The sequence below is a fragment of the Aquila chrysaetos genome, chromosome 11, assembly GCF_900496995.4.
Source record: "Aquila chrysaetos chrysaetos chromosome 11, bAquChr1.4, whole genome shotgun sequence".
NCBI classification, from domain to species: Eukaryota; Metazoa; Chordata; class Aves; order Accipitriformes; family Accipitridae; genus Aquila; species Aquila chrysaetos.
The window spans coordinates 5,898,756-5,917,134 of record NC_044014.1 but is presented as its reverse complement, the minus strand read 5'-3'; the positions used below and the strand labels follow the sequence as shown (position 1 = coordinate 5,917,134).

Genomic DNA, 18,379 nt, shown 5'->3' with positions numbered 1-18,379 from the left:
AATCCGTGTCCTTCAGCCACCACCGTAAGCCCGTAAATCAGCCCGCCGCTGGGCGAGCTCGGCACGGAAGGAGGCACGGGATTCCTTTCTAAGCAAGTTCTCCTGCAAATCCTATAATTGTGGCATTAGTACCTACTGCAAGGGTGCATTACCTGATGTGAATAACACCTGCCTATCAGGCCTTAAAAAGAAAAAACAAGCAACAAAGGCACGTGCAAAATTTCTGGTGGTGTTCTTAAACACTGGGGGAGGTGGGAGGGAACGTTGCTTCTGCTATTGTCTGCTCTCGGCTACATCCTTGTTCGTAATAGTGGTGCACACAAAGTATTTAAACTTTGTAGGTGGAGCTATTGAACAATACCGCTGTGAAAAACCAAGCTGCTGTTAAATAAACAAATGTGAACTTTTTCTTTGCCCTGCTCATACAGTCTCGCAGCATGGCTTATGCCATCCAGCCATCAAATGGAGTAAATAATGTTTGTATAAAAACCATGACCGCAATAGAGGACTGAGGACATTTTGAATGTGCTATTTCAGATTATTATGAGAGACACAATTATATTCCAAATCGTGCTCCTATTCAAGATTCGGTCACTGAAACGAGAGATTTACACTTCCTTAGGTTTTAAATTATTATTATTATTATTTGCCTCCATTTATTAAAATGTTAACAAAGAGCTGCTTATCTTAAGGCTCAAGGCATTTAGTTACTTAGTTACAGAGCCAAATAATTAAACAATCAGCTAATAGCTAACCCCAGCAAAGATTCTCACACAACTCTCCCTAACACAAAAGCCTCAGACCCCATCAAGCCACTTGCGCTTCAAAAGGCTTTAGTAAATAACTAAACGCTCACCATAGCGTGCCCAGAAGGGTCAACAGACCTGACCTGTCAAGAATCCAAGAGGTTCATTGCAAAACTGAATGTCCCCACAGGGAAGCCCAGGCTGCCAACCACTACCACTCCTCCTGCTTCTCCTACCCCTTCTCCTGTTTTTCCTCTCGTTGAGGAAGATCCAGCAAGACCACACTGGATGAGCAACGCGGAATGGGGCTGTCGAACTCTGCCTGAAGCACAACAGCCACGGGGCCCCGTGACTTTGGGAGTCAAAGCCAAGCCTTTACGCTCTCTCCAGGAGACAGCCTCTGCCGGATCAGGATGCCCAGGTATCATCAGCCAGGTTTGCAAGCTTCCCTCCCACCTCCCAGGTAAAAGCCGATGGGCTTCTCCTTCAATTTAAGTTGGCAGGCTGATACGAAGAGTAGCTGCGTGTCCTCTGATGATGATGGAGGAAGAGCTCAGCCTACAAAAGAAACGGCCACCGGTTTAGAAACGCAAAGAGTCATTCCTGGCCGTGGCGACTATCGCCCGTTAGCCAACGGCAAACCAAAGCCACGAAAGCTAAGCACGTCCCCTTATACAAAGGGGGACAAAATAGTGTTTCCAATTCATCCATCTGCTTCTCCAAAGTCACTGGATTCCTGCTGTCTTATTTGTACTGTGTTTCCGCCAGCCAGCTGCCAGCTATGCCAGGCATAATCAGGAAGTCTCTCTCTCCTGATAAAATACTTTCCTTTCCAAATTACTACAGTTCCTTCCATAATTTTAAAACACTAAAAAAAAAAAAAAAAAAAAAAAAGAATCCCTTGTCAATGAACAACATTCTGAAGAGCATGAAAAACATTCTGAAGAGCAGGAATCATTTCCCCCCTCTCTAATGTATAAAAACATTAACTGTTCAAATCTGGCAAAAAAGATCTAGGCCTTGCAGAAAAACTTCATCAAACACAAACCATCAAAGAGATATCCATGATAGTTACAAACGTAACTATGTGGCAGATTGTAAGTCTGCATTTGTTCCTTTAAAACAAGATCCCAGGCTGCTCTATTCGAAAGCAGAGACTTCCACAAAACGTTAAGCGCCAGACTCTCTAAAATAAATTGAGATATTTTTTCCTGGCATCTTCTTTAACCCTGTTATCCTTATTCTATAAGGACCTAGTCATCCGATGGGTACAAGAGATGAAACCAGACCAAAAAAAATTGTCTGAAGAACAGGAAGAATCCTTTTGCCCTGGAAGTGAACACTTGCAAAAAGTAGGAGTTGCCACATAATACGTGCCTGGTACTTTGGCAAGCGTAGAGCTTCCAGCCACATTGACCTGCTGAAGCATGGACCTCCAGCATCATGTCAACTCCTATTGAGTGCTACATATACTAAGATCATAAAAAAAAAAGTGAATCTCCTCCAATTGAAATACTTGCCAATGTCATCACGGGTAAGGGAAAATATTACACTGCACTAACTTGTTTTCCTAAGCTTTGAAGACTTAGAAAAATAAATAATTCTGGTAAGCAGCAAAGAGTTTCACCACTTGCAGGACCCCCTGGCCAAGAAAAAAGCTCTGTATACACACCTAAAAGTTATCTCCATGTGATTACATCTACCTGCCTTGTGTAATGCTCTTTGGCAGATGAGCAATTATGGAACTGCAACTCCTTGAGGTAACCACCCCCAAGCAGCATTTAGCCCTGGCTACAGACACAAGGGCCTCATCACACCCAGCAGAAGAGAGCAGTGGGGGCAAACCTCATGAGGTCCCCTGCTAACTTGGTGTGTCGGCTGATACGGGGTGAGGCACATGAACTATTTCAGCATGGCTTTGATGGCTGCAAAGCAGTTGGGTTGATGTGTCTCACCCCATGGTTAAAGGAGGACGACTCCTTCTCAAAAGAAAAAGAAATTGTACTTGTCTAGGCTTCATGCAGAGATTAAAAATTCCTACAACTTGTAGCCTGCTTGCTCCTACCTGTCTTTATAGTTGTGATCGTTGAGTTATGGCTGCACAACCACGCAACATGCATCAAAAATGCCAAGTATCACATGCTCATGGGCTTGGCTGTGTGCTTTATGCTTTTGGAAGCCAAGCCAGGGAAGACTCAGAGCATGCCAAGCTCAAAGTAAACAGCAGAGAGACCAGCAAGGCCACCTCCTGCTGCTGGGAACTGCCCTGCAATTTCTTCCTGTTTGTCCCCGTTCTTCACGGTCTGCTCCTTACAGGATGAAGACTTCTTTATACAACAGTCACCGTAGGATTTATCTCCAGATATGGGAAAGAGCAAGAAACTGCAAAGCATCGGTATGTCTTCTGCACAAAGACTTGGTAACCAGGGAGGGAGAAAACACCCCCAACCTTGAGCAGCAACACCAAAACCCCTAAAATTATTGTGCAGCCTTTTATAATTTCATCACTATGATGAGAAACTACAGGCCATCTTCAGAATTTGAACCTTTGGTTCCAAGCACCAAATCTTGACCATTTATTTCTGTTCAAGCCATAAGTTCCATCAGCTGCCTAAAGTAATAGAGCGATAGTCTCTGTGCTAAGCGTACTGGGGAGTACAATATAAACCTAACACACATGTAATACAATCTCAAAAATAATTAACTACCCTTCAAACTCATTACAGAAGAGTCTTCTCATGTAATCTATTACACAACACAAAGGGGAAATGTATCAATCACCTTTTGCCAGAACCTCAAATGAAAAGCTGAAAAAAAAATTAACCTTCTCTCTCTAAAAAGCAGAATCCAAGACTAGGATCATTTTCTCATTGTTTCTACTTTCAGCAACAGCAGAACATCAAATCTTCCTGACTGTATTCTGCACGTAACCAAGTGACAAAGCAATTTAACCAACACCAATTGTCCAACTCAGCATTAAAGTCTGCTTGGGAAAGCCTCCATACAAGATATGCAGCCTTGGGAAAAGGTACGAGCGTGTATATTTAGTTGCAAAGGGTTTTTCTTGGGTTTAGTATTTTCTTGCATCTATTCCAATCTGTAGCTTTTCTCGGGTTCTTTATTTGCATTTCAGGAGCAACATAAAAACATAACAGAACACAGCATAAATCCAAACATAAAAACACAACCTTCTTCTTCCAGGTTTGCCGAAGGCCATGCTCGGGACTATTGCTATTCAACATTCAAAAGAAATAAATTACAACTGTGAGGTTAAAAATTGCACAATTTCATGTTCGAGTGTTAGTTCTGGATGCAGAGAACATCTATTCAGATTCCCTATAAACAAGTCAGCAGTTGTTTCTTTTGTACACTGTCCCATTTTTACTTGACTATACAAATCCTCTTAATTTTAGCAGCTCGTCTGGAAGTCTCATCTTGCCTGTTCCCCTGAAATTCATCTTCCCTCACTTCCTAAAGTGGGATTTGAAAAAAGTCACTGGAAACAATATCCCCAAAACATCCCCTCAGCGCTTTCGAAAGTCCTATCCACAACGTGCATAAACCATAGGATATTCTCCAAGTACTTCAAAGCTTCGAGGCATACCAGGCTCCCTTTTAACCGAGAGCAACATTTAGTCAAAAGATGCCAGAGCTAATTTAATTCCAGCTCCACACAGAGAACAGTCACCAGTGGTTCCTGGGGACAAGGAAGAAGTAGCAGAACAAGCCCTGAAGTTAAAAGCTAGGCTGGCTATCTGCACTTCCAGGTGGCCCACAACCATTTACATGACAAGGGTTATTTTTAACTTGCAGACACCTCCGTCACGCCTTACTGCAGCAGTGGCTCCTGGGCACTTTGCCATACTAATGGAAGATGGTTCAAACCCTTCTGAATTGTTAGGAGAAGGGCTATTACCCAGCGGTGGTGCGCTGCCGATTTATTACGGAGCTTCCATGTGCATCTGAAATACCTGTGCTACCCTGGCAAGTAAACAGTGTCAGATAAATCTGGGTACTGTAATATCTAAACAGGATTATTTTTCATGATTAAACTGTGGTTAATAGAACCAAGCTCAAGAACCGCTCAAATTTTAAATTGGGGGGTTAAAATGATTTTTAAGAACTGTTGGGTGGCATTCAGAATTGTAAGTCGTATTACTTTCCTTGAAACAAATTAAACATTGCAACACGGTGACACTGAGCAGGGCACTTTACAAACTTGCAAAGCAAGTCTCACAAAAGCACACTTTCCCTTGCTGCCCAGCAGCCGGTCCTGCCAGCAGCTCACCTGTAGCCCTGCACACCCACATAGGCCATCCTAAAGAAAGAATATCATGAACCTTACGTAGTTTTTCTACACCCCAACTCTTTATTGCATGCTAAAGTAAGTTGCAGCATGGCGCTCTGATCGAGTTCTGTTCCAGCCAACCGCAATTTAACCTCCTGCAGACTTGTCCTGGTCAGCGCGGGCTGCTAAGGCATGGCCAGCCACAGCGTCCAGCTCCAAACCCCACTCGGAAAACAGCCACAAGCCCCCTGGGAGAAAGCCTGAGGTGATAACTGCCATGTCACAAAACTCCTTTCAAAATAGAAGCTCATGAAAAGCTAGGAGGAAAAAAAAAAAAAAAAAAAAAAAAAAAATACAGCCAAAATATGATTTTCTCCTCCCCAACCAGCTTCTCATCCTTCTTTTTCTCCCTTCCAGTCTCCCAGCGCATTGCCCTTCCCAGTAAACCCTCACAAATGCAAGCCGTTTCCTTGGTACAAAGGCATTTTCCCCTCCTCTCAGTTCTTGTGGCTTTGCTACGGTAAGGCGCTTGGCGCTTCTCGAGGCTGCTCGACATCGGTTAATGTCCCAAACTGATGAGCCAGTTCTTTTGCGGGGGAGGAAAAGCAATAATTACACACAACTTGCAACGGCATGTGAGGAAGGGAATGAAAGTAGGTCAGATCTCACAACTCCTCAGCTTCGCTGAGGTTCACCAAATGCTTTCACTTACAGTCATTTTAAAAATACAATTAAAATAATAATAGCATGGCAAGTGAAGGAAGCGGCACGGTAGAATTGAGCTAGCACTTAGTTTGCCTTTCTGTCCCTCTCTTCGATACAGATAATGTCATTTGTGTGGTGACAAGCAGCAAAAGGACCTGAACCAGCAGAAAGCGAAACCCATGAGACACATTTCTATACCAGGTGCTGACTACTCTGATACTCAGAAGTAGGTCCAGGTATAACAAACTCTTAAAAAAAAAAAAGGGTTCTTTTTCCAAGAAATAAATCAACAGTGATAATTAAGAGATAGGAAAGGATAACCTGGAGTTGTACGTAATTGGTAGATGCATTATAAGCTGGTTTTAAAAGTTTAAAAAAGAAATCCACATAAATATTGACCCCTCTTACAGAGTGTCTCATTTTGCAACTGTCCTCGTTGAGAGGCACAGTCCCCAAGCAGTAAATGCCGGCACAGTTTCGCTGACGCTCTCGACTCCGATTGAAACCCAAAGGGCCAAACTTCCAGAACAGCTCAGCGCTCCCAGTGCACGTTTCGTAATTATAACAGGAGCCGTTGGCTGCTGCACTCTTGCAAATCTGGTCTTTATTTAAGATTTGCCTGTATTCAAAGTTGTATCCAACTTCTCTTTCAATCAGTTTAAAAGCCAGTTTAGTCCCCAGTGCAAGACAGCAGCTCTGATTTTGGGGGCGTGCTGTGCCAAATGCCCCCCAAAAAACACTACAGACACATAGTGCGATGTGCTGAACCTAAATTCAAAGGTCTGAATTTCAAATCGGTTCTCAAATTGCTGTAAGGATAATTTTACCCTGGCAGGCTCCATGCCAAACCAAGTATTGTCCAGTTTCCCACAGCCACCACAAACACAAATCAGCGCGTCCTGACCAACTCTGCAGAAGATGCTCCCACCTGACCAGCTGCAACCGAACTCTCCGTCACACCGATGCAAAACTCCAGACTCTTCATCGATTCAGACAGGTTTGGGGTTCCTGTTGTTTTTTCGGCATGAATTTTGCACGTGTTTAACTACACTGAAATAAATTTTCTCTTCTAATTAAACCAGGTGCACTATTACAAATAGACAAGACGTAACTTGCCTAAGTGGGTGATGGTTCTTTTAAAAACACAGATTTATATTGTTAAGGAGTGTTGCTTCGAAGAAAGTCTCCACTTTCACTCTAAAGCTTCAACCTCGAGGACTCACAAATGTTTAACACTTAAAAATCTGACCCTTCTAGTAAGGATTTTTTTTTTCTATTAATGATAGAAAAAGGGACAGTTAAGTATTTTTCTCGCACTCCCATCTGTTCCTAAACTAAATATTCATTCTAAGAAAATACTAATCTTTGGATGTATTTGTATAAAGGCAAGTGATCATTTCTACTGAAGCTGGGAAGCTGGATATAGAAATATGCTCATTAAGCGCTATGCTATGGTTATTATTAAAACACCACAATAGTCCATCGTCTCATGCGTACACAACCTTGCATAACTGGAGATGTCAGCATTTTCATTGTAAATTCTGCTTTCAAAGGTTTGTAACTTGCCTGTAAAAAAGTTACTATAGCCTGAAATTTGTTGCAAGTTCTCTGCCAAGGAGGAGCTATTTTAAAATTAGAAAATTATGCATCCGTTGGAGTCACTTGCCGGTTTGGTGTTTTATCTATACAAGTGGTTTTTTAAAAAAAAAAAAAAATAAATAAATAAACCCCACAACTCAGCATCTTTGAAAATCTTCTGGCTCCAAAAAAAAACCACTAAAGGAATCAAATTCCTAAAAGTTAATATTTCTTTCCCCCCTTCAAAAAGCTGCAATTGTATGGCAGATAAGCCCGAAACGTGCAATTATTTGTGCTACTTTGCAAAATAGTTGCCATGCTGACACATTACCAACTCCCAGTGTCTCATCAACACTGACTGTAAATAACAACCCTACCCATGCCCAATTAGTTTGCAGCTCAAGACCATGCCCCAGCTAAAGGACTGTGGATTTTAAATGCAGAATGGACACATTAAGACTGATTTAATCTGGCTGCTTGTACAATTCCCCAGAATCTCAGCTAGCAATTCCTGTACTGGGCCAAATAACTTACTGAACCGGATCCCCGAAAGGGCATCCAACCCTCACCCAAAGCTGTGGGGATGTCACATTCCTCTATAATGGGCTGTGATAATTGCCCTTCCTTAAAAAAAAAAAAAAAAAAAAAAAAAAAAAAAAAAAGCCAAAAAACACCAACCCTCCGATTTAACTAACCAGTTTGAATTGTTAATCATAACTTGCAGATATCAAAGCCACTGTTCTTGTAAAAAAAAAAACCAAAAAACGGTAACAAAGGAACCCTGGGTAAACTTTTTGCTTTATTTTCCCTACCAAATTGGAAGCAGCATCCTGGTGGGTCTCCACTGCGTCTGCCCCGGGAAGATGATCGTCTCGCGGGGTCCCACCAGCCCCAGCACCTCGCAGCAGGATGGCAGCGGCACGGACCTTAACCTTTAAGCACTGCCAACGCTTTTACAAAAATGAAGGTATGTTGCTCATATTATGCAATATTTTTACAACAAAAGGAAGGTATTGCTCTGGGTATTGCACTGAATGTGTTTATAGTTGTATGTTGTTGAGTGCCAGCAAATAGCTGCGACCGAGTTAAAACCCAAGTGACAACTGGTTAGTCACTTCAGAGCCCACCATAAGTCCACATCACCCATTAAAGAAGGTCTCTCTCCTTCACTGCCGCTCCTAGGAACCTCCCAAATGCACCTTTAAGGCCATTTTGAACTACCGCGTGTTTCACCGGACACAGAATTAGGCTGTCCCTCGTGGAAAGCTTAAATCAGTCCTTTGAAATTTGACCTAAATTAAAGGAACTGAAACACATTGCTACTGCACCAGGCGAGGGCTCAGCGTGGGTGCTCGAAGGACGGCGTCAAGGCATCGCACGTGGGGAAGAGACTAAATTAGCTACCCGGCAGAACGATAACACACAGCTTGGGCAAGGGAAGGTCAAGGGAGAGCTTGCTATTTATCAAATATACGTCTAAACTAATTATTCAGTTCACAAAGTAACCCTTCAACCTATGTGTGCGGTCAGAGCCCTTTTGAAACGTTGGCTATCATCAAAGGCCTTCATAGCCTGGGTACACAGAAAGAGAATGGCTCCTTTGTACACACTGGGGTAGACTTACTTCTAAATATTTAAAAGCAGAAAGTCTTTATACTCCCGAGGACAAAAAACATACACGTAAACACTTGATGCAAGATACAAATCGACAGTTGACAGTCCCCAAACTAACGCACACAGCTCCTGTTTCCGCTCACGCTGCTTAAGGATGAAAACCACCACCGCCAATGACAACCACGCTCGGGATCCAGCCCTTAGCGAGCTCCCACGGTATCAATACTGACGTTATAAGTTACCAGGGCTCGAGATACCACCTTCGGCGCTAATACTTTCCTATGTACCAGCGTTGATATCTCACGGTCGGAGATGAGATCCAGAGCTCGACGAGTCCAGCGTTTTAGAAAAGCCCCGGAGAGAAGCGTGCTACCGAAGAGATCAGATTGACTGCGGATAACCACAAGTAACGTACCTTGACGCATGACAATCTCGTGCACGTATCCTGCGCGTACCCACGCAGTCGATTGCCCTATTAGATAAATGCCGCTTGTACTAAAGTACATACTTAACCAGATACTGTGAAGAAAACGGTTGCAAATGTCCCTAAAGTTATGTTTAGCTAAGAGACAAGAGTATATTCTCCCTTACAATCGAAGGAACAAAAAGCCACAATCTCAATTCCTGTTAACGTTGCATACAGCTTTTTGAATATTCTGAGTCACTAAGACAATAAATAGTAACAACAAAAGCACCTAACATCAAAAAAAAAAAAAAAAAAAAGACAAAATTCAGGGCATGTCCATGAAGGAAGACTAAGGAAGAGATCAACACGTGTCACCAAAGGTCATGGCCCCGTCGACCTTCTCAGCTGGTATGAAATGTCATAGCTCTAATGACTGCACAGTCAGCAGCCCTACCGAAAATTTACATTATTAGAGCACCTGACCCCCCAAATTAGCTGTGGCCAAAATGTTTGGCATTTACTAAATTAAAAAAGAAGTCTGCTTTGTCTTTGAAGAGATTTTTTGAAGGGTTTTTTGTTTTGTTTTCAGCTTGGAGAGCTTGTGGGTGGCAGTGATAGAACCCAGAAAAGGTGATTGTGTAAAAACTTAGTTGTTTTTTTTTAAGGGGGTTTAACGAAGTACATAAAGGAGGTTTTATTTCCTAAATCTCAGATATAAATCCCACACAATTCCCTGTATTCTGCAGCATAAAAGCTCTTATTATACCATTAACTTAGAAGCTTTTTTTTTTTTCCCTCCTTGTTTCTGGTAATGATTCGGGTTCTCACGTCTAAAATTGTTTCATGTCAGTAGCATTCCTGCCCAGGGAAGAAGTTTTAAATCCTTTTTAACAATTTACTCTTTGATAAAACCCAGATTCCACACCCTGGATACTCACTGTGGAAGAAACATATTTTTAAACTGTGCTTTTTAAAATAATAAAAGCTATTCTTTCCCTGAAAAGCTGAAAAACTATCAGGCATCATTCAAAAAATATTACTCTTCTCCCTGTAAAATACTCCACCAATCATGCAATCACATTTTTCTGGTTTAACCCTAAAACTAGGGGACCTCACTACAAACAGCTAATCTGGAAACAGAATTATTCACGATTTTGTCATTCCTCTGAAAAGCCAAAAAGGCACCAGATGTGCAATTAACAAATCATACAGTAAGTGGTGATGAGAGTTGGGCTTTTTTTTAATTCTCGAGTTACCTTCAAGAGGAAAAAAAAAAACAACGAAAATCTTTGCTATCAACAATCTCTATGGCTGACAGATGACAATATTGCTAAACTTTGTTAATTTTTTTCAGGAATGCTTGCTAGGGAGGAGGGCTCATCGTCTCTAAATAGTTCATCCCCTGCCATCAATAAAAATGTACTTGGAACGGATTCTAAAAATGTGGTGTTAGCTGGTGACGTCTATTTTTAGAGGCAGTGGATAGAAACAAATAAGTTTTGCATGAAAATGTATTAAATAAAAACAAAGCTGTATCCGTGGACATGAGTAGTAGAACATGTGAAGGCCAAATCCTCTCCAGCACGCTTGCCAGATCAGAAATGCTCTATGGACTATTATATCAGTTTGACAGTTGAGTCATTAGAAACGTAATCAATCCTCCAAAGGACAGATAAAACCTTATGAAGGAAGCCTCGTTTTCCCCCTAAGGTGCTCAGAGAGCAGGAAAGATCCTATACAATACAGTAAAATCATTCTTAAAGACAACCAGCTCTTGACAATAAAAAAGCAGCCCCTCCTTAGCTCTTTAGAGAAGAAAACCACTTTGCAAAGCTTGAGGAAGGGATATACCTGGAAGAACACACCAACAGGTGCAGGGTCAAAATAGGAGATTTTATCAAAACACCTCTTCCAATGTAAAGGTCTCAATCAGCCTTTGCTTTTGCAGTAATAAACTGCACTCCTTGCTATTCAGATCTCAACATTTACGCTTCCAGAACTTGCAATCCAAACACTGTACCGATTGCTCTTGGATATTAACAGCAAAAGAGAAATTTATTCTAACTAAGTACTAACACCAATAAAGCTGCAACACCATTTGTGCAGAGTGCCCAGCAAAATTAAACATTCAGGTCAGACGATGGAAAACTATTGGGATTTATTTTTCTCTGAACTTCTCAGGTTAAGACAATCACAAAGACATGCAGCTATACAGCCATTTCGCTCCCTGAGATAGCGACACGTAACAACACATATGTAAGTGCAACAGGCCGGTTGCCTTAAAGACCCATTCCTGAAAACTTTCAGCCTTACACTTTGATTATACAACATGATGACATTCCCGAGTGAAATCACTGACACCACTCGCTTGCATAAGATTAAATAAAGGCGTGCTTGCATGAACACAGCCCATGTGCGAGCAGGAAAAGTCAAAAAACATAACTCTTGAGGGCTAATCTGTTACTTGCCTTAGGTTTACCAAAGCACACAAAGATCTTGACTTCTATTTCCGACGTTCAGGCACTTAAAATTAACTTATTTTGCGGAATTAAGGATTCTAGAGCGGTTTACCTTCAGGTTCCAGCGTGGTGTCTTCAACAACTAAATTAAACGAAGGTCGAGCCAGGGAAAGTCCAGCCATGGTGACCACCACCAGGCAGATAAGGCAACCCGAATCCCAGCTGACCATCTTTTTAGTGTAAATCCCTGGTCCATTTCCATATCTCCATGTGGACTTTAATCCCATCTGAACACCTCTAGAGAAGCATGGAGAGAAAGCAGTGCCTTCGGCCAGGGTAACACCTCCTCCCTCGGAACGACGGCTGCTGCTGTGGGGAGGAGAGAGATTTAACACTGTCAGCAAAAACATCTTAAAACACAAACCAAAAAACTTCAGAAAGCCCCGAACAGAGCTGAGGTGAGAGGGAGGGGAGGAGGAGGATGGGAAAAATAGTTTTCCAGCTTCAAGAATATGTGAAAAGTGAGTGACTTTTCATTTTCTGTTAGCAGTTTCCATCATCACCTGAGGCGTAACCAAGTCCTCCTTGTTTTCACAAAATCACTTCTCAGCACATATTTAGAGAGCTATTTTACTGACAGAAAAATATAGCTTTTAAAAAACGAGAGGCACACACATGTGCAGGCACATAACCTGTAATGCTACAAAATTACCACAATTACACAAATTATATTCTTGTTATTGTCTGAAGGTTTATGTAAGTTTGCCTTGTTTTTCATTCCTTTACCTAGGCAGTTCTGCAGCCAGCTGAATTTGCAAGAATTCAGTAATTTTCTGCAAGAAACACAGTTGAAGAATACTCTTTAGACTTGGATAATCTGTAAAACTTCATTTCACCTCAGGACTTCCAGCTCCCCTATCCAGGTCCCTTCTTCTGACTCAGTTCAGCGTCTTTTTGAAGCCTGAGAGTCCTGTACAGGTGAAAGGTTCCAGTCTTTGTAGGGATACTGGTTAGCTACATTGTATTACAGGCAATTAAAAACTGTATAAAGTGTGGTACAGATTGCAGTTTCACTGGACACCTCCCCAGCATCGTTTTCCACTCATATATGCTAAACCGCGTGCGCACACGTTTCTCTTCCCTCTCAACAATGCTTAGTGATACCTATTTTACAGACCAGGAAAAAAAAAAAAAAAGTCTATTTTATCCACAGTAAAACTAATTTAAGAGGATGGCGTTAACTGGTAATCCAGACATGGGCTGACGGAAAAGAGAAGAGAAGCGGTACCGAAGTAACTGGCACTCCCTTCAGGGGACTCTGTTGCCACCACACTAAGATGCCAGGTGAGGGTCAGAAGAGCATCCTCACAGGGTGATTTAACAGCTCAACCAGAAAATTAGATCTGATTTTCCGCTTCAAAAATAAAAGATGGCAAACCTCAGTAAATGGATAAAACAAGTAACTGCAGCAGTTGTTCTAATCTGGCCAATGATTCATCTTAGATGTGATGAAACCCAACTGAAGCTTCGAGAGCACTTGTCTCAAAGGGAAAAGTAACATAAAACCTCTTTTTCCCTCCTGCCCTCACTCTTAAACAAAAAAAAAAAAAAAAAAAAGAAAAGGCAGGGAGTGTAGAGATGAAGGCAAACTTCTCAAAACTCCCTGTCATTTGGATGTGGTGTGGTACCTCAGCATACAGTACACAGAAACATGGACAAATACTCTCCCTTTCTAAAGCCAACCATTAAAAAGTTTACGCAGATTTTATTAGTCTTTTGCTACCTGCTACGTACGAACCAAGTTCACAGCGCTAAGGACAGAAATGCTGTTGAGGCATCTTTTATCTTGGGTACTGTATACAGTAACTTCTGGAGCCAGCAGAAACAGATTTTTAGATGACATAAATAAGGCACTTGGGGAAAATAATTAACAGACGGTATTTCAGGTGAATCCCTGATACTTCAGGGCAAGCTTTTTTCACCTTAGCTGATACCAGCTCAAAGTTCTGTCCCTCCTTTAGAAATTTAAGCATAGCGCGAGCATCCCAGACCACAAGCTAGCAACTACTATTAAATCTCCAGTGAAAACACCACCAGACCACTGCACAAACATTTGCAAAGAGCTTGCCGAGCACTTCTTTAAATAAGCGCAGAGCAGGTGTAGAACTGAAGAGAGCTCTGTCCCCCGAACGGGTTTGTGTCTGGTGAAGGACCGGAGCAAGACCTCCTGGATGCTACCACCCAGGTCAACCGCCTGACTCACTGTCTGACAGCCACAGCTCCGTAGCTCAGTGTGTCCAGCTGTAAAGTGGGCAGAAATCCTAACTAACAGACTGGATGTAATGTTAATTTAATTTCCATAAATCATCCTGTAAAGCCCGATTAAAGGCTATATATATAAATGCAAAATTCAACCATAAACTTGCAAAAAGAAAACGTACCAGAATGCTAGCATATATTCCAGCCTCTTTTTTAACAGCATCAATTCCACTTACATTTCAGCTGTTTCAGATTTTTAGGCTACGCTAAATGCCATTGAAAGTACGTTTGCAGTTCCTATCCTCATCCTAAACCCTCAAGCACAGCACAAGGCTACCTGACCCACGCATCTTCTCACCTGAAGAGTTTTGCCGGCTTCTGCACCTGAACATCTGCCAGCAGAAAGAAGGGACTCTTCATCCACAGGGCTGCCGCAAATTCAAACCCGTGGCTTGCAAAGGTGTAGCAAAGCAAAAATCAGAGCTCTGGACCCATCCATGGAGCGAAACCACTTTTTACCACCACGACAGCGACCAGCGTTCGAGGATTGCCCTTTCCCAAAAGAAGCAGAGTCCAAGGAAGGTGAAACGAAACCAAATTCTTTTCATAGTTTTTAATCGCCACAGTCGCTGGGGGACGAGCCTCTGGAAAGACCTCCTGCGCTGGATAATTATGTACCTCTATCTCAATGTTTGGAACACAGCCCCAGCATGCTTTTTGGCCTCCACAATTCTGGCTTCCTGACTACAATACCATAATCCCTCCTGGAGTCTCAGACTCAGTGAAAGCCACACGTAGTGTTTATTTTTCCCCTTGAAAGGGAACTCTGTCTCTCTTCTCAGCCTACACTTTGGGGAGGAGTTGTCAGCCTCCAATGATTGATGGCTCTCCTTGCCACTCGCTCATCAAGTCAATTTTCACCTCGTCACATACCTGCCCAAATTTCTTTGCCAAACTGACAAGCATGGGAAAGCAGACTGGTTTGGGAGCCCAACCAAATTCCTCCAAGCCGTACTTCAGTTTAAACACACTCACACACACAAACAAGTAGTACTTGTTCAGCAGTGGCATTAATTAAATTCAATGCTCAGTGTTCTTTTTAATCTACTTCCATTGTTGTTTATAAGATGTTTATCACTCCCCAGGGAGAGTACAATTTGTAGAGTATGTTAACCAAATCAATACATTGCTCATTGTATAACTCTTCGGCATCTTTCTCTATTAGGCAGGAAAGAGCAAAATCTGAAGGAAATACGGATCTTCCCCCCACAAAGAAATCTCAAGCGCCCTAAATGCCCAGTCGCTTCATCAGAAAAATCCAGGTACCTGAAGCTTTAAAGCCAGCAGCTTTATACACATATACACACACAAACATTATATGCGCCTATAAATATACGTATACACGCATAGATGTCTAACAAGACTCTTCATCATAGTTCAATCTCCAAGCAAATCTGAGCATCACAGCTATTAAACATTAATTCTGGAGGACTAATGGGAACCGGCTGGCAGCTTCAGTACTTTTTCATTGTTTGAACTTCTTTCATTTGCTTTCCAGGACTATCCTGTTTTTCTCAAGTCTTTTGCCACTAAGAGATCAGGGGGGGAAGGAAAAAAAAAAAAAAAAAAAAATCTGCATTTTAATTGACATTCCAGAGAGAGAGAGAGAGAGAGAGAGAAGTCCAGAGGCTGCTGATTGCTGTCTATTCAGCCCAAACAGGCTTTTCAGATGAAAATGAGTAAAGGCTAGTGGAAGATTTACAGGGATTTGGTACAAAGGAGACAATGAAGTTTTAAATGTTGATAGCGTTTCACACCAAACGCATAATGGGTCCCTGTTTGAACGGCCCGTTTTGCATTTAAATATATATTTCGTTGAGGATTTCTCTTCCCCCTTATCTCAGCCGGGGCCAGTTACGGACCGCCGGCCCCTCTCCCCCGGGCACCCCGGCGGGCACGGCGGGGGAGGACCTCCCGCTCCTCGGCCGCGCCGGGCCCCGGGCGGCCCCGGCCTCCTCCGAACCGGAGCGGGGGGAGCCTGGGTTGCTCCCCCGAGGCCGAGCCTCCCTTTCTCATCCCCCGCCGCCCGTCCTGCTGTCACCGCCGGGACACCGATAGCCCCGCATCCAGCGGCCGGGAAGCGGAGCGGAGGGGAGAACCGGCACGGACCCAGCGGTGTATCCTCGGGCTTCTTCCCCCCCCTCCCTCCCTCTCCCCGCACCGCAAAAGCGATCAAGTGACAGAAAAACCGACCCCGCAGCCCCGCACCGCCCCGGGGGCTGCCCGAGCCCCCGCACCGGCACGGCACCAGGTGCCGGGCCCCCGCGGCGGGCACACGGAGCCGGGGAAAGCGCCGGGAGCCGCAACCCCCCCCCCCCCCCCTTGCCCGCCTCCCCTCCGCCCTCGGTGCCCATTACCTGCAGCGAGAAAGCTCCGCGGGAAGGAGGAGGAGGGGGTGGGGGGGGGTGTCCGCTCCCCGCCACCCCCGCCCCGCCAAGAGGCGAGGGTCGCCGGAGCGGCGGCTTCCCCGGGACGGCGAGGAAAGTCCGTCCGGCGGCCGCGGTCACTCCGCGGGCAGCCCCGGCGGGGCCGGCTGGCAGAGCCGCAGCGGCGCAGCGGGGCGCATCCCCCGCGGGACGCGGCCGGCGGAGGCGAGGCGAGGCGAGGCAGGGAGCCGGTCCGGCGTCCCGTCCCGTCCCGTCGCCTCAGCTCAGCGGCTGCAGCCGGCTACCGCCTCAGAGGGGCGAGCCCGCCGTGCCCGGCGCCAGCAGCCTCCTCCCCCGCGCGGGCATCGCCGAGCAGAGAGCCGCGGGTCCCGCTCCGCTCCATCCAGCCGCCCTCCCCGAGCCGCCGCAGCTTTGTCGAGCCGACAACCCCCCTCGGGTGGGTGGGTTGTGGGTTTGGTTGGCTTTTTTTTTTTTTTTTTTCCTCCCCTCCTTTCCCCCCCCCCCCCCCCCCCCCCCAAAAAAAAAAAAAACCTCCCGCCTTCTCCTTCTCTCCCAGCGCACTCCTCCGGCTCCCTTCCTCCCTCCCCTGGTCACTCCCCCCGCTGCAACCCGAGCCGTTTCCTGGACGGCGCTGCTCGGCTCTGCCAATCGCGGCGGCCGCGGAGCGGAGCCCCCTTCCCCCGCCGGCCGGACCGGACCGGACCGTGAACCCCCCCCCCGGCCCCGCTCCCGCGGAAAGGCTGCGCTCAGCTCCCCCCCCCCCCCAGTGCGTGTGGGGGGTCCGCTAAGAAGCAGCGCTAAAGAGGGGAGCAGGGGTCGTGGGTGTGTTTGTGTCCCCCCCCCCAACCCACCCGTCCCGTCCCCGCGGGAGCTCGGAAGCCGGGGCTGGCCTGTGGCCCGTTCCAGCTGGAGAGGATGATGGGATAACACCCACTCAAAAAAAAAAAAAAAAAATATCACCCTCCGTTTAGGAGCCTTTCGGTGCAAAGCCTGGTTTCGGCTGCCGTGTGAATTTGTCCGGCGGTGCACCTTCAATAATCGCGGTGTCTGGTGCCCGAACAGGGAGAGTTGTCAACTAGTCAGGCAAACATCCTTTGCCTGGACACACAGGCTCAAAACTGCGTAATATTGCTATTCGAAATTCAGCGTAACTTAACCTGATACCTGCCTAATAAAACATTTGCTTTAGATACCATTAACTGAAATACAGAGTCCACGTAATGCTTGCTTTGTAGAATCAGCTTGACACCAAAATCAATAAGTGGCGGTTGCCTCAAATTAAATCAGTGTTGATCAATTTAATGTTACTTTATCTAAGCATAGCCCTGCCGTACATTTTATATGTTGTGTGCAATCTCGATCAAGGGGATTTTCAAGGACTGTGGCCGCACGGCATAGTGTCACTCTCGATTTACATACTTCCAGCCACCGAAAACTTGAATACAAGTTTTCTGTAGAATATGCACTTACCTCCCAGAATGCACTTTCCCACCGTCATCAGCGGTAATGCAGGCTTTGTGAGGGACGGCAGGCAAATTTGTAATTGATTAGAAACACAGGTTTAATTTTTTTTTGTTGTTGTTCCTAAAGCAACAGACATCTGAACGTTCTAATTGAGGGGCTGAGATGTCACAGTCAAGATCCAATTTTCCCAGCTCCGGCCATGTCCGTCGCCCATTGAAAACATTGTTAACGCATTCTCACATAAATTATTGTCCGGCACAGGAAGCCGCAATACCTTTCCCCATTCATCGATATCTTTGCATACTCTGAAAGAAAAGGAAGCATTCCACTAAAAATGACAAATCAGAACACCTATTTCCAATGTCTGGAAGCACTTCTCGGAATTTATTCTTTTTCGGGATGAAAAGATAGCA

At 44.7% G+C, this 18,379-nt stretch overlaps 1 protein-coding gene across 11 annotated transcripts in view; it reads right to left on the bottom strand.

The window, feature by feature from the left end:
• FGFR2 (fibroblast growth factor receptor 2) overlaps nt 1-16,964 on the bottom strand; it is an 86,518-nt gene extending 69,554 nt beyond the window's left edge. For 2 of the 11 annotated variants that reach the window (XM_030030291.2, XM_030030295.2), the window contains exons 1-2: nt 14,414-15,061; nt 11,909-12,165 (exon numbers count right to left, since the gene is read on the bottom strand). In XM_030030291.2, the coding sequence (XP_029886151.1) occupies nt 11,909-12,165; nt 14,414-14,475 (319 nt within the window). In that variant the 5' untranslated portion in view covers nt 14,476-15,061. Of the gene's footprint in view, nt 1-11,908; nt 12,166-14,413; nt 15,067-16,472 lie in introns of those variants that run through there. The other 9 variants (XM_030030283.2, XM_030030293.2, XM_030030287.1 and 6 more) reach the window with 8 other exon arrangements.
• Nucleotides 16,965-18,379: the final 1,415 nt, after the last annotated feature.